Here is a 13044-nt window from a genome sequence, read left to right on the forward strand (position 1 = left end):
GTCAAAAGTTAGAAAGGAAGCATATTTTTTAAAAAGTAAGTATATTATCTTCACCTCTGAGTCCATTTAAATCAGTTTTACCGATTTAAAGATGCTCGATCGCATACACTGTCACTACTATTGTGAAAAAAACTTTATATACTAGTACGCTTAATCTTGTTTTTAGTAAATATTACTGACAATGGAAAATGACAACAAAGTGGAATACCGTGACAAACACTTGTCAAATATACGCAAATAATCATTTTATTTACTGCTTCACCTTTCGAAATATGTTGCCTTAATTTGGGAAAAATGCAGAAGTTCATTTCTGAATCAATATCTCGTATGTCATTACAAATGCTGTTTTAAGCAACTGTTTAACATAAATCCCATTCACAGTTTTATAAAAGTGGGTAATTGTATTAGGATAAATTAAATGATGTGATTGCATTATCATTTGCAATTTTGAAATACCATTAACTATACTCTTTTCTAAATGTGTGTATAATTTCAAAGTGTTGATTGGGTAATTAAAAAAACTAAATATTGCGTTGCAAGGTTTCTTAAGTTAACATCTGTTTATGTGGAGAGAACGCAATTACTCGTATTCATAAACTTCTCAGTTTGTATTGAACACAATATTTCAATGAATATTTATCTAAAATTGCCTCGGTGCACTTGTATAAATATATTTTCATTTGTAATTCCGAAACATATGAAAATTAAGTACAGTTTTATTATGAGGAGGAAGGCAACATGATTGAAGCTACTCTCATGGCTGAAAAATTACACATGACAACTGAAGTGTTCGGGTTCGGGGAAATCTAAATACCATAGGTGCCGACATTTTATATTACTCATTACGCTCATGCATATACATTTAGTAAGGCGGGACAAAAAAATAATTTGGTCAACAATGACGTCAGTGCGTATTCTATACAAAGGCATATTTAAAGGGAATAGTCCTCGACAGTAAAAACAAACTTTATGCTAATCAGCAGCAAAATGTTGTTGTTAGTGTTTTTATTTTGATAACTTTCATTTGAATGTATTATAATAGCATTACGTTTATTAATGCACATCGGTTTGATCATCCAACAATCGGAGCTGATCTGAAATTATAAGAAGGATTCACAATTTTTTAACCAAAAACGCTATTTAATTTTGCCATTTAGAATGTTTGGTATTTAATTAAATTCGGCAAACTTTAAAACTTAAGTATTATGATAATATTGATACATTTGTTGAAACATTAACACGTCCTAGTCTTCATAACGTTGTATGTTGTCCCTCTTTTTTTTACTCCATGCGAATCTTGTTTCTATGACGTGTTATGATATGGGTCGGAAGCAATTATAAAGTTTTTGGTTTTTAAAGGAATGTGTATGAAACATTACGACTATAAAGGGTAATGCAAATGCAAGAGGCATCCTTTTCACATACATTTTTGCCGAACTATGTCAAAAAATGTCCCTTCAAATTTTGAATATGTTTCTTCTCTATTTTTTAAAAATCTTTATACATAATTATTAAAACGAAAACTACACTGCAACAGACTTACTGTGCTCTTTTCTCACAGATATAATAGTCAGGTAGACTACATAAAGCATCACTCCAAAAGCCTTGTGTGCCGTGGAAATTAGCACAGTTCTCCTGCTTTCTGCCATATTGATTGAAACTATTGACGATGCTTGGCTGATCAGGAGCCCAGTTCGTGTATTGTGTGCTTGGTTGTCTACTGGTCATCCACGTCCAGACCCCTTCTTCCATCGTATCGCTAAGACCCATCCAGAACGTTTCTCTTGCAACTGAAATAAATAAATTAGATAACAACTCTACAAAATTGAAATAGTAGCTCTTATTTTTCACCCATTGTCATATACTTGTAACAGAATGCTGTTTGAAAGCTTTTGAATATTATTATCTGTATTTTTATAAATATTTCTGATACGTAGATCAATATAAATTAAATCAATTCTGAAAAAAACAACAGTTATATAAGACAACAACGCAGTATCAGTAGTTTTAATCGACAACAATCTTTAGATTAATAGCCCATGGGGACTTCGCATCCGAGCGGTACCGGCCAGTGACCTTTCGTAGCTATTTGGAAGGAATTTACCTTGGGATTTTCTCTGCCGTACAAAGCTGCGACAGAATTTTGTGGATGTGATTTAAATCTCGACAGAACAAACACAAAAGTGCAATAAATTTTACAACTCCGCAGGAACAAAAAACGAACATACAAGTCCAATATACTTGATACACATGATTCTAGATAGCAAAACAAAAACGACCGGGCGAGTACTTATCATCGTAAACTATTTCGGCATCTTTCAGGCGGAATCAGAAAATGGTTTTCACAATAAACAGGGAATGCCGAAACTGCACATGGAAAATACCAAAGAAATTACCGATCCACTACAATGGAACAAATGAGATTACTCATACACACATCCAAAGACAAGTTTTGGACAAATTGTAATTGTATTATATAGTACCTGGTTCTAAGTCTACTTGTTGCATGGCTTCTGATTGAGCATTTGAAACAAGGAAGATGCTACTTACTGATTTCTGGTTGAGCATTTGAAACAATGAAGTTGACTACTAATTGATTTCTGATTGAACATCTGAAACAAGGAAGATGCTACTTAGTGATTTCTGGTTGAATATTTGAAACAATGAAGTTGCTGCTAATTGATTTCTAATTGAGCATTTGAAAAAAGGAAGTTGTCTACATACTGATTTCTGGTTGAGCATTTGAAACAAGGAAGTTGTCTACTTACTGATTTCTGACTGAGCATCTGGAATAAGAAAGTTGTCTATTTCCTGATTTCTGATTAAGCATTTGGAACAATGAAATTGTCAACTTACTGATTTCTGATGGAGCATTTGAAACAAGGCAGCTATCTGCATACTGATTTCTGATTGAGCATTTGGAACAAGGAAGTTGTCTACGTACTGAATTCCGATTGAGCATTTGAAACAAGGAAGTTGTCAACTTACTGATTTTTGATTGAGTATTTGAAACAAGGAAGTTGTCAACTTACTGATTTCTGATTGAGCATTTGAAACAAGGAATTTGTTTTCATCTATGTCATCAATTTCTACAAGATGAGCATTCATGACTGTACACATTGTCTGTAGAGATATTGTATTATGTTAGAAAGCAGAAATTATAGTTTTCTATACACAAAAACAGTATGACATTAAATGCCATCATTTTTCATACATATTTAAACATAATTTTGCATAATATTAAGACATGTACAAAAAGTTTTATATATTTTGATACAAAAATATGTTTGGAATTTTCATCTACATGAACAGTAATTAATAGCAGATTTATTTTTTATAAATAAGACATACGATACAAAATAACATATGACATACAATAACATAAACTGTAAATCGCACGTCTTCATACAATATAATTTTTTATGTTGAAAAAAAAGGAACGGTAAATAATAATAAATGTCTTAAGATAACATATAAACCGGAAGAGCCTATGGTTTACTGTATTAATAAAACATAATACTTTGCTTACATATGCACCTGGCCAGTCTTCTTTATCATGACTAAAAAGATAACAGGACTGTCCGTTTTGTTTCCACCCACCTGGACATGCAGAACCTTAAATTTGAAAAATCGATCATCTTGCAGAAAGAATGATATAGACAAACTATGGCTTAGACCAACAAAACTTCAAGCCATTCGAAAAAAAAATATTTATGATACAAATACAAATAGGGTCCACTCTTTGCCGAGTGGTTGAGATAGCTAAATGTGAGGAGGCCATCCATCTGGCCTTAGAAAGGTTGTTGGTTCCATCCAGGTGCTCTCAATGTCTGAAAACATGCCCGAAGAGAAAACTGTGGTTTTCTACACCCACTGTAAAAAGTTGTAAAACTCGTCACATGACCTAAATTGTTTCGGTATGACTCTTAATCCAACAAAACAGAATACGTACTTTCTGAATAAATGAGCCGTGCCATGAGAAAACCAACATAGTGGCTTTGCGACCAGCATGGATCCAGACCAACCTGCGCATCCGCACAGTCTGGTCAGGATCCATACTGTTCGCTTTCAAAGCCTATTGGAATTAGAAAAACTGTCAGCGAACAGCATGGATCCTGACCAGACTGCGCGGATGCGCAGGCTAGTCTGGATCCATGTTGGTCACGAAGCCACTATGTTGGTTTTCTCATGGCACGGCTCAAATGAAATCCTTAATATACGTAATATAAAATGAAATATATAATTTACCCAAATCTAAAATAACGGACATTTTATAGCAAGCCCTTTAAATTAGATCGGTAAATATATCTTCACTTACTAACTTTAAATATTGCAATTTTAGATGGATATAAAATAAATCTACCTGCTGCTTGTAGTAAAAAAGATAAAATCAGAAGTATTTTCATCATATCTCATTCGTTAAAGTCCCAAAGCTGCGGTGCCTGTCGTATTTCGTGTTGGTAATTATCGTAGAGATAAGGTTTTTTATATAGGTTCTTCTAGAGATTTTGTGACAATTTAAATACGTTTATCAGACAATGTTTGTCATTTTGTCATACGAATAGAAGACATTTACGGGCTTATTTGATTCAAAACATATACTGATTTATTCATTTTTTAGAATGTAAAGAATCAACCACATTTTCTTCTTTTCAAAAAAAAAAAAAAGAAAGAAAAAAAGAAAAACGAAGTCCATTCATGGAATTAACGGTTTTCTTAGCTGGCGTAAGACAATGCAGAATAAAGATAAAAACTATGAAAAAAAACTTTATGTAAATAGCCGGTCAATATTTTAGTGCTGTTGACCAGTATATAATTCAACATTAAATTTTGCTGTACTAAAGTAATATTTTGAAGATAAAAATATGTCTGGTGTCATTTATACTTAGGACATTAAATAAATGATTTGCCAGCCAAAAGTCAAAACTATTGGATATTGGTCCTTCGGAGAATAAATCGGGCAACTGTTTTTTTTCTATTGAACGGAAACCTAATCAATAAATGTATATTGTAAGACTACCTAGAACTAGTAACATTTCAGGTATCCATTAATTATTAAGACTACCTCATATTGTTTTTCTTTCTTCTCATATTTTTCTATTCCGAAAGTTTGTCACAAGGACATACACACATGTAACAGACATTAGCATTGCGAGATAACCCACTTGTGTGAAGGAGGCAATAGGTGGAATTATCATTTCATCTAGATTCTGATCTTGCGATAATGTTGGAATTATTTTGTCTATTTATGTTTATTGAAATTGCAGGTAACATTTATGATTTTAGTTAGTAAAAAATGGCAACAAACCATTGACAGTTTAATAACTGATTTATAACATTACATCAGAAATATATTTCGAAGTACTTTTTCCCCCTTATGTATTGACTTTAGCCCAATTAAACTCTGTGGAACTATAGACCATTTATATATATAAAGAGTTAACATGCGTTTATTGATTTTTGTGTGGAGATATTGGGCATGACGTTACATGTATTCGTTGTGGTCTTTAAGATACTTTCGCAATTATCAAACTTGAGATTGGTCTTTAAGATACTTCCGTAATTATCAAACTTAAGATTCATTTAAAGAGGACAGTTACCATAATCAATGTTTCTTGATTCTGTACATGTACTAAGATAGTGTTCTCCGTTTCTCTACATAAATGAAAGGTGTACGGCAAATTATTTCTGACACAATCATGGACAACGTCTTCTATAATTCGTCAAGGTGAACATACGCCTTTTCCTGGAATCAGGCTCACGACCTAACGATTCATAGATATATGCACTTTGAACGGCTGACAGTGCCATCGAGTAGAGTATTCAAATTATACGCTATTAGATTTATGGCACTTGTCAATATTTTTCTCAAAATTGTTTTCATGGAACTAGAAACCAATTGAATATCTAGTTGCTTATTATAAATTAGGTCCGTTAAAGGGAATTATCTGTTTATTTATAAAACGTCTGATTATTTTAGGTGCAGCTTGCCCGGCGACATGGGTTGCACACGGCCAGTCTTGTTATTACTTTAGTCGTGATGCTGAAACTTGGCCTGATGCATACGTAATGTGACATTTGTTATTATTTTACTATGCTTGAACTTGACCTGACGCATGCGTAATTTCGCATATCATTTTAGGCGCAATGTTGAAGCTTCTCCTGATGCATACGTAATTTAACATTTGTAATTATTTTAGTTGTAATTCTGACACTTGGCCTGATGCTTACGTAATTTGACAGTTGTTATTATTCTAGTCCAGATGCTGAAACTTATAGTATATCAAACGTGAAATCTTTTGATTTATTTCAATGTTGATACCATCATTTTTTATGGACAGAACAGACAGATACTCAATGTAACAGTTATGTCATCAATCTGATAGAATTTATATCCTTGAAATACTTACACTTAAGGAAGATAATGTACTTTAGTCAGATTGATTCTACCAAATTATCCTTTTAAAACGTACTTTTTATTTATCACCACTTTGAGTCTGACTATCTTTTATTATCTCAATATTATTAAACTGATTAGATAATTTGTAGCACCATGATAATTAGAGTCCATTTGAATTCAAAGGCCATACTATCCAAGGCGAGAAAATCTGTGTCCCTGATAACTAACCAGTAAACTATGCCTGCCGGTTAAATGATACACAGATACCAATTACCGTTAACCTTTAAGAGCTTAAAACTTAAAATGCATGAATATCAAATGTAACATTCCTAATCTTTTTTCCAATTTGCAGACAATTTGCAAAATATTCGGAGGAAATTGAGGATTCTGACGAAGACAACTTTATCGGTGCAGAAGCAAAACTATTAAACAGTAAGTTTATAGACCATAGGTATATTTATATGTCTTATCTGACATATAGTACACCGTATTTTTATCAAGCTGAAAATGTGGTAAGTGTGAGTTTGGCATACAACTAATTTGTTTAAATAGTTTTCTTTATATTATCATAATTTCTGACTGTTTTAAGACGGTGCCCCTATTTTCAGGTTTCATTCTATAAGTTATGCATTATTTTTGTCTTGTATACTGGTGGTGTTACTTTACATCACTCTATTTATGCCTTCCTTTTTTGTTACCATTCTCCTCCTTTCTACCTATCTCCATTTTTAGATCCTTCCTTAAAACGTACTTGTTGATGTGCATCAGAAGCAAACATTTCTGCTGTATCTTTCCTAAAGTTTTTATTTATGACTGGCCTACTTTGCGATGTGTGGCTCTGACTATTTTTGTCGGTTAAAACAGGTTTTACTGTATATTGAAACATATGTTTAATCGTGCCGTTTATATCAATAGTAATCTTGTTGTAATATAAGTATGCAATATTTCTTTTGATTTCATGGCTTCACAATATTAAAGCAATGAGAAAGTTATATTCGAATTTTAGTAATTTGGACAAAAAATGTTCAAGGTCAGAAAAAATGGCCGTGCAAATCGTTTTGTTTTCTTATAGATAACCCTATTGCGCCATTCCGCCAGAGTTACTGGATTGGGTTAAGTGACGTTAGTGAGGAAGGCACATGGTTGTGGATGTCAAGCAAGAAAAATTTAAGTGGGCGCTATTCAAACTGGTACCCAGGTCAGCCCGGTATCATTGGGTCAAATTTTGAGCAGGAAAATTGCGCTGATTTGCACCATCTGACTGGAAAATGGAATGATGCCGTTTGTTCAGAAGAACACTATTTTATTTGTGAGAAAAATACTGAGTAGGTGATCAGTTTGATATATTATGATTTATAATATTATCAGTAATTTCCGCTGCTCTCATTTGTTGGAAACTGATCAAATGGAGGTTTATAGAATGTGATATTAACCTCAAAAAATGATATTCTTATAAATAAACTTGACCGAGTAATTAAATTACAATTTAAATTTTGACTTTTTTTTGTTGATGGGCTGTCTCTAAACTGTTACAATATCTTTCTTGGCATTAAAGTCTTTTTATATAAAACATGTAACATTAACAAATGAAAAAGAAAATATCAAAGCATTCCATGGACAAGGCATTTATAGATCTACAAATAAATTTCGGTCAAGTTATATTATCAAAGATATTTTTAACGTTCGAAAGGATCCTACTATATGTATCTCCACTGAACACCTTTGGTGTTTTGTATAAATTATATCTGGATTTTTATACAATAAAGCAATTAACGAAGCCTTCCGTTACAGACTGCGTGGATCATACAGTATGTATGAGAACGTGTTACTTTTACCATTTTTTTCTTTTTTACTGTTTCAGGATGTCTGTAGCTTTTGGGTAAAGAATCGAAGACAAATGACTTCAAGACAACATCACTTCTACGGCCTAATTTATATTCGTTTCATAAATACAAAATAAATATTGTTCATATATTTATTTTCCTTTTTCATGTCTTAATCATTTTAATTAAACATGATTTTTTCTAAAGAACACAGATGTGGACATGTAATTTCAATGTAAAGAGAGAGAAAGTTTAGGCTTTTTAATATCATGTCGGTGATTAGTCTAAATATTGTAGAATGCTTTTGTGATGGGACTGTTTTCACTAAACATTTTTTTTTTGGTTACAGGGAATGTAGAGACTCCAAAATTTATTGTACTCGTTCATATATACATTTTCTTTGTTGAATGATCACGTCTGTAACCCCTAGATACGATTTTGCAAAGACTAACTTGAAATAATTGCATGAAAATCATTTTACCAGAAGATCCAGATAAATGTTTCATCTATTTATCTTTACATTACCAACTTCTAGAAACAAGAGGACCATGATGGTCCTGAATCGCTCACCTGTCCCCACATGACCCAGTTTTGAACTGAGTATGACGACGTTTCTTTCTATTATTTGACATAGTGACCTAGTATTTGAGCTCATGTGACCCAGTTTTGAACTTGACCTAGATATCGAGATAAAAATTCTGACCAAGTTTCATGAAGATCCATTGAAAAATATGGCATCTAGAGAGGTCACAAGGTTTTTCTATTATCTGACCTAATGACCTAGTTTTTAAAGGCACTTGACCCAGTTTCGAACTTGACCTAGATACCATCAAGATGAACATTCTCACCAATTTTCATGAAGATCTCTTGAAAAGTACGGCCTCTAGAGAGGTCACAAGGTTTTTCTATTAACTGACCTAAGGACCTAGTTTTTAAGGGCACGTGACCCAGTTTCGAACCTGACCTAGATATCATTAAGGTGAACATTCTGACCAATTTTCATGAAGATCACATGAAAAGTATGACCTCTAGAGAGGTGACAAGGTTTTTCTATTTTTAGACCTACTGACCTAGTTTTTGACCACACGTCATCCACTTTCGAGCTTGACAAAGATATCATCAAGATGAACATTCTGACTAATCTTCATGAAGATCCATTGAAAAATAAGGCCTCTAGAAAGGTCACAAGGTTTTTCTATTTTTAGACCTAATGACCTAGTTTTTGACCGCAGTTGACCCAGTTTCAAACTTGACCTAGATATCATCAAAGTAAATATTCAGACCAATTTTCATGTAGATCCATGGAAAAATATGGCCTCTAGAGAGGTAAAAATGTTTTTCTATTTTTAGACCTACTGACCTAGTTTTTGATGACACTTGACCCAGTTTCGAATTTGACTTACACAGATATCATTAAGGTAAACATTCTGACCAATTTTCATGAAGATCCATTGAAAAATATGGCATCTAGAGAGGTCACAAAGCTTTTCTATTTTTAGACCTACTGACCTAGTTTTTGACCACATGTGACCCACTTTCAAACAGGGTCTAGATATCATCAAGATGAACATTCTGACCAATTTTCATGAAGATCCATTGAAAAATATGGCCTCTAGGGAGGTCACAAGGTTTTTCTATTTTTAGACCTACTGACCTAGTTTTCGACCGCACGTAACCCACTTTCGAACATGGCCTAGATGTCATCAAGATGAACATTCTGACCAATTTTCATGAAGATCCATTGAAAAATATGGCCTCTAGGGCGGTCACAAGGTGTTTCCATTTTTAGACTAATGACCTAGTTTTGGACAGCACGTGACCCAGTTTCGAACTTGACCTAGAAATTATCAAGATAAACACTCAGACCAACTTTCATACAGATCTCATGAAAAATATGGCTTCTAGAGAGGTCACAAGGTTTTCCTATTATTTGACCTACTGACCTAGTTTTTAATGGCACTTGACCCAGTTTCGAAACTAACCTAGATATCATCAAGTTGAACATTTAGACTAACTTTCATGAAGATCCATTGAAAAATATGGCCTCTAGAGGGGTCACAAGGTTTTCCTATTTTTAGACCTACTGACCTAGTTTTTGACCGCAGTTGACCCAGTTTCGAACTTTACCTAGATATATTATCAAGATGAACATTCTGACCAACTTTCATAAAGATCTCGTGAAAAATGTGACCTCTAGAGTGGTCACAAGCAAAAGTTTACGCACGGACGCACGCACGGACGCACGGACGGACGACGGACGCTGCGCGATCACAAAAGCTCACACTGTCACTTTGTGACATGTGAACTAAAAATGGTAAGAATTAAAACATTTTTTTCATTTTAACTGCCAAGGGTGAATTCTTGTAGACAGTTAAAATAAAAAAATGTTTTAATGTATAATATGGGTATATAAGACTTTGCAATGAAACAAACTTATTTCTAACAAGAGATATAATATTTTATAGTTGGAACCCCAGATATTGCGAAAGAGACAGTTATCTAGTTGAAAGACTTACTGACACTTAAAGGACGTCATTGTTACTGAACTCAAAAATTTTGTCATTCTTTCTAACCTCGCATTTGAGGTTAGCCTTAATTTGTTAATTTGATAAAATGAAGTTTAAGATCATTTTAAAATGCACGCAATAGTCTTTCAGATAACTTAAAGTTGAATGCTAGGTTTCCGAAAGAAATATTAGATTTTTTCTCGTTTCAATGTTCTTCTGTAGACAGGAATAAAAACGTTTTTCTAAATTTTACCAAATAAAAGCATGTCGCATAAAATATGACCTCATAACACATACAATGAATGAAGTATTCCTCCATATCTATATATGTTGTAAGGTATTATTCACCGTTTTATTCTGGAGAAAAATGCGTTTTGATTAATTGTGATTAAGTGACTAACTTAAAAACAGTACAAAACACAGGTTCATGGATTCGGGTATAACCGAAATAACATCATTTATTGTCAAAGCATGTATAACAAGAAATATCTTTAAAAATGATGGTCGGCGAATTGTAATAAGGAAAGAAGTTTATAAATTTTTCATCTAACATTCATCTTTCATCAAACATTTTTCAAATTGCAAAACTAAACACCGCACTTTAACAATTTAAATGGTTCTCTTTTAACTTTTCGCAAAGGTTTCGTAGGGTTGCAATTTTGTTTCGTTTATCCTTAGACGAATAATTACAGCAGTAGTTTGGTGAAGATTCATGAAGCGGTTCATGAGAAGAGGTCATTAAACGTGTTTATATTTTTAGCTAAATTGGTCTCTATCCCCATTTGTAACAAAATAGCAGGAGACCTTACAGGGCCGGATCCAGAAATTTTGACTTGGGGGGGCACCAGTCTTGAATGAAGACATCAACGCCGAGGCGCAAGGTTTTCGAGGGGGCGCCTTTGCCCATGTTAGGTAGGGGTTCAGGTGTCAGAGGCGGATCAGATTGACTCCCCATGGAAATTTTTGAAATATATGCATAAAATGGTGGGCTCTTGTGCATTTTAGGTCTAAGTTTTGAGGTACTGGAGGAGTACGATGCTCCCTTCTTGATTGGGGGGTAAGGGTGATCCCCCCCCCCCCCTGGAAAATTTTAAACTACAGGTATGAAATGGTGGCTGCTGGTACATTTCTGGGTCTAAATTTTGAGGGACATCTTTGGTAAGTACAAGCCCCCTCGGCCGGGCCCTGAATCCGGGCCTGCCTTACGATATTGTTATACATCGAGTTTGATAAAAATCCATTACATTTTTGTGGTTAATGCGAAGAAAGGCATATGTGCTTTTAGCTATAGTGGTCCCTAATAGGGCCCAAGTTCCTATATAAATAAATTTGGAAGAGGACCTTATAATGATGCTCCAGACCAAGTATGACAAAGATCCACCAAGTTGTTCATGAGACGCTGTATAAAGGCATTTCTAGATTTAGCTCTAGCAGCCCCTAAAAGGGGTTATCCCAGCTGAACAAAGTTGGCTGCGGGCCTAATAAAGATGCTACAAATCAAGTTTGATCAGAAAACATGAGAAAAAAATCAATTAAAGGATTTATTTATTTATTTTTTTTTTATTTCTAAAAGTGGCCAACTGATCCCGCTTTAACAAATGCATATTCGCTATTCATGAATCTTTGGACAATGACGTCACACCTATAAAAAAGTGAAGGTCAAGCAAAACATACAATTGTAATTATTTCAATATTTCGGTTTTATAAGCAAAGTTTGACCGTAGTCATGTCACATAGATAAACTGTATGCAACGTACCTTCATTTCAGTGTAATGATATTCAGTCATTATATAGCATATATATAATAAAACAGATTTCAACTGAGTTCAATATTTGTATACCATACTAAAGAAAAATATTCATATATAATAAATCAGTTAAATAATTTATAACAAATATATCAAAGCAAACAAGTACTCATTTTAATATGCAATCTGAATAAGTCACAAAAGCAAGAAACCTTTTCATATACAGACGACAACTGTAACAGGGAAAATCTTTTAAAAAGCACTTCTCTACATAAAAGACTCTTATCACACCCTTATTCATGTGATACGCAGACCGTATTCAGCTCTTTCTTTAATTTGATATATGTTGGTATTTGAACAGGTTTTTATCATATTTATTAAACTTACTTATCATTTTGAGATATATCAATATTCTTGCTAAATATACTGAGCCAAAGTTAGCTTTAAAACTGTGAACAGCGTCGTTTAGGATAAACGCTTTGTCTACATTTCACTCAGCGTAGCACAATCAACAGAGTGAAAGAAATTGACACTCTCGTCCAATCAGGCAGAGCGTTGCATAAATC

General features: G+C 33.6%; 1 protein-coding gene and 1 long non-coding RNA gene across 2 annotated transcripts; one reads left to right on the forward strand and one right to left on the reverse strand.

Moving 5' to 3' along the window:
* Positions 1 to 988: 988 nt before the first annotated feature.
* Positions 989 to 4472, reverse strand: LOC123559127 (perlucin-like protein). The gene is made up of 5 exons (XM_053543939.1): positions 4364 to 4472; positions 3530 to 3615; positions 3033 to 3123; positions 1544 to 1790; positions 989 to 1094 (listed from the first exon to the last, which is right to left on the reverse strand). The coding sequence occupies exons 1-5, from the start codon at positions 4407 to 4409 to the stop codon at positions 1073 to 1075; spliced, it is 492 nt and encodes a 163-aa protein (XP_053399914.1). The 5' UTR covers positions 4410 to 4472; the 3' UTR covers positions 989 to 1072.
* Positions 4473 to 4564: 92 nt separating this feature from the next.
* On the forward strand, positions 4565 to 6778 carry LOC123559126 (uncharacterized). The gene is made up of 3 exons (XR_008371057.1): positions 4565 to 5267; positions 5981 to 6066; positions 6753 to 6778. It is a non-coding gene; the product is annotated as an uncharacterized LOC123559126 (long non-coding RNA).
* The last annotated feature ends 6266 nt before the right edge of the window (positions 6779 to 13044 follow it).

This window comes from Mercenaria mercenaria, chromosome 5 (assembly GCF_021730395.1).
Source record: "Mercenaria mercenaria strain notata chromosome 5, MADL_Memer_1, whole genome shotgun sequence".
NCBI classification, from domain to species: Eukaryota; Metazoa; Mollusca; class Bivalvia; order Venerida; family Veneridae; genus Mercenaria; species Mercenaria mercenaria.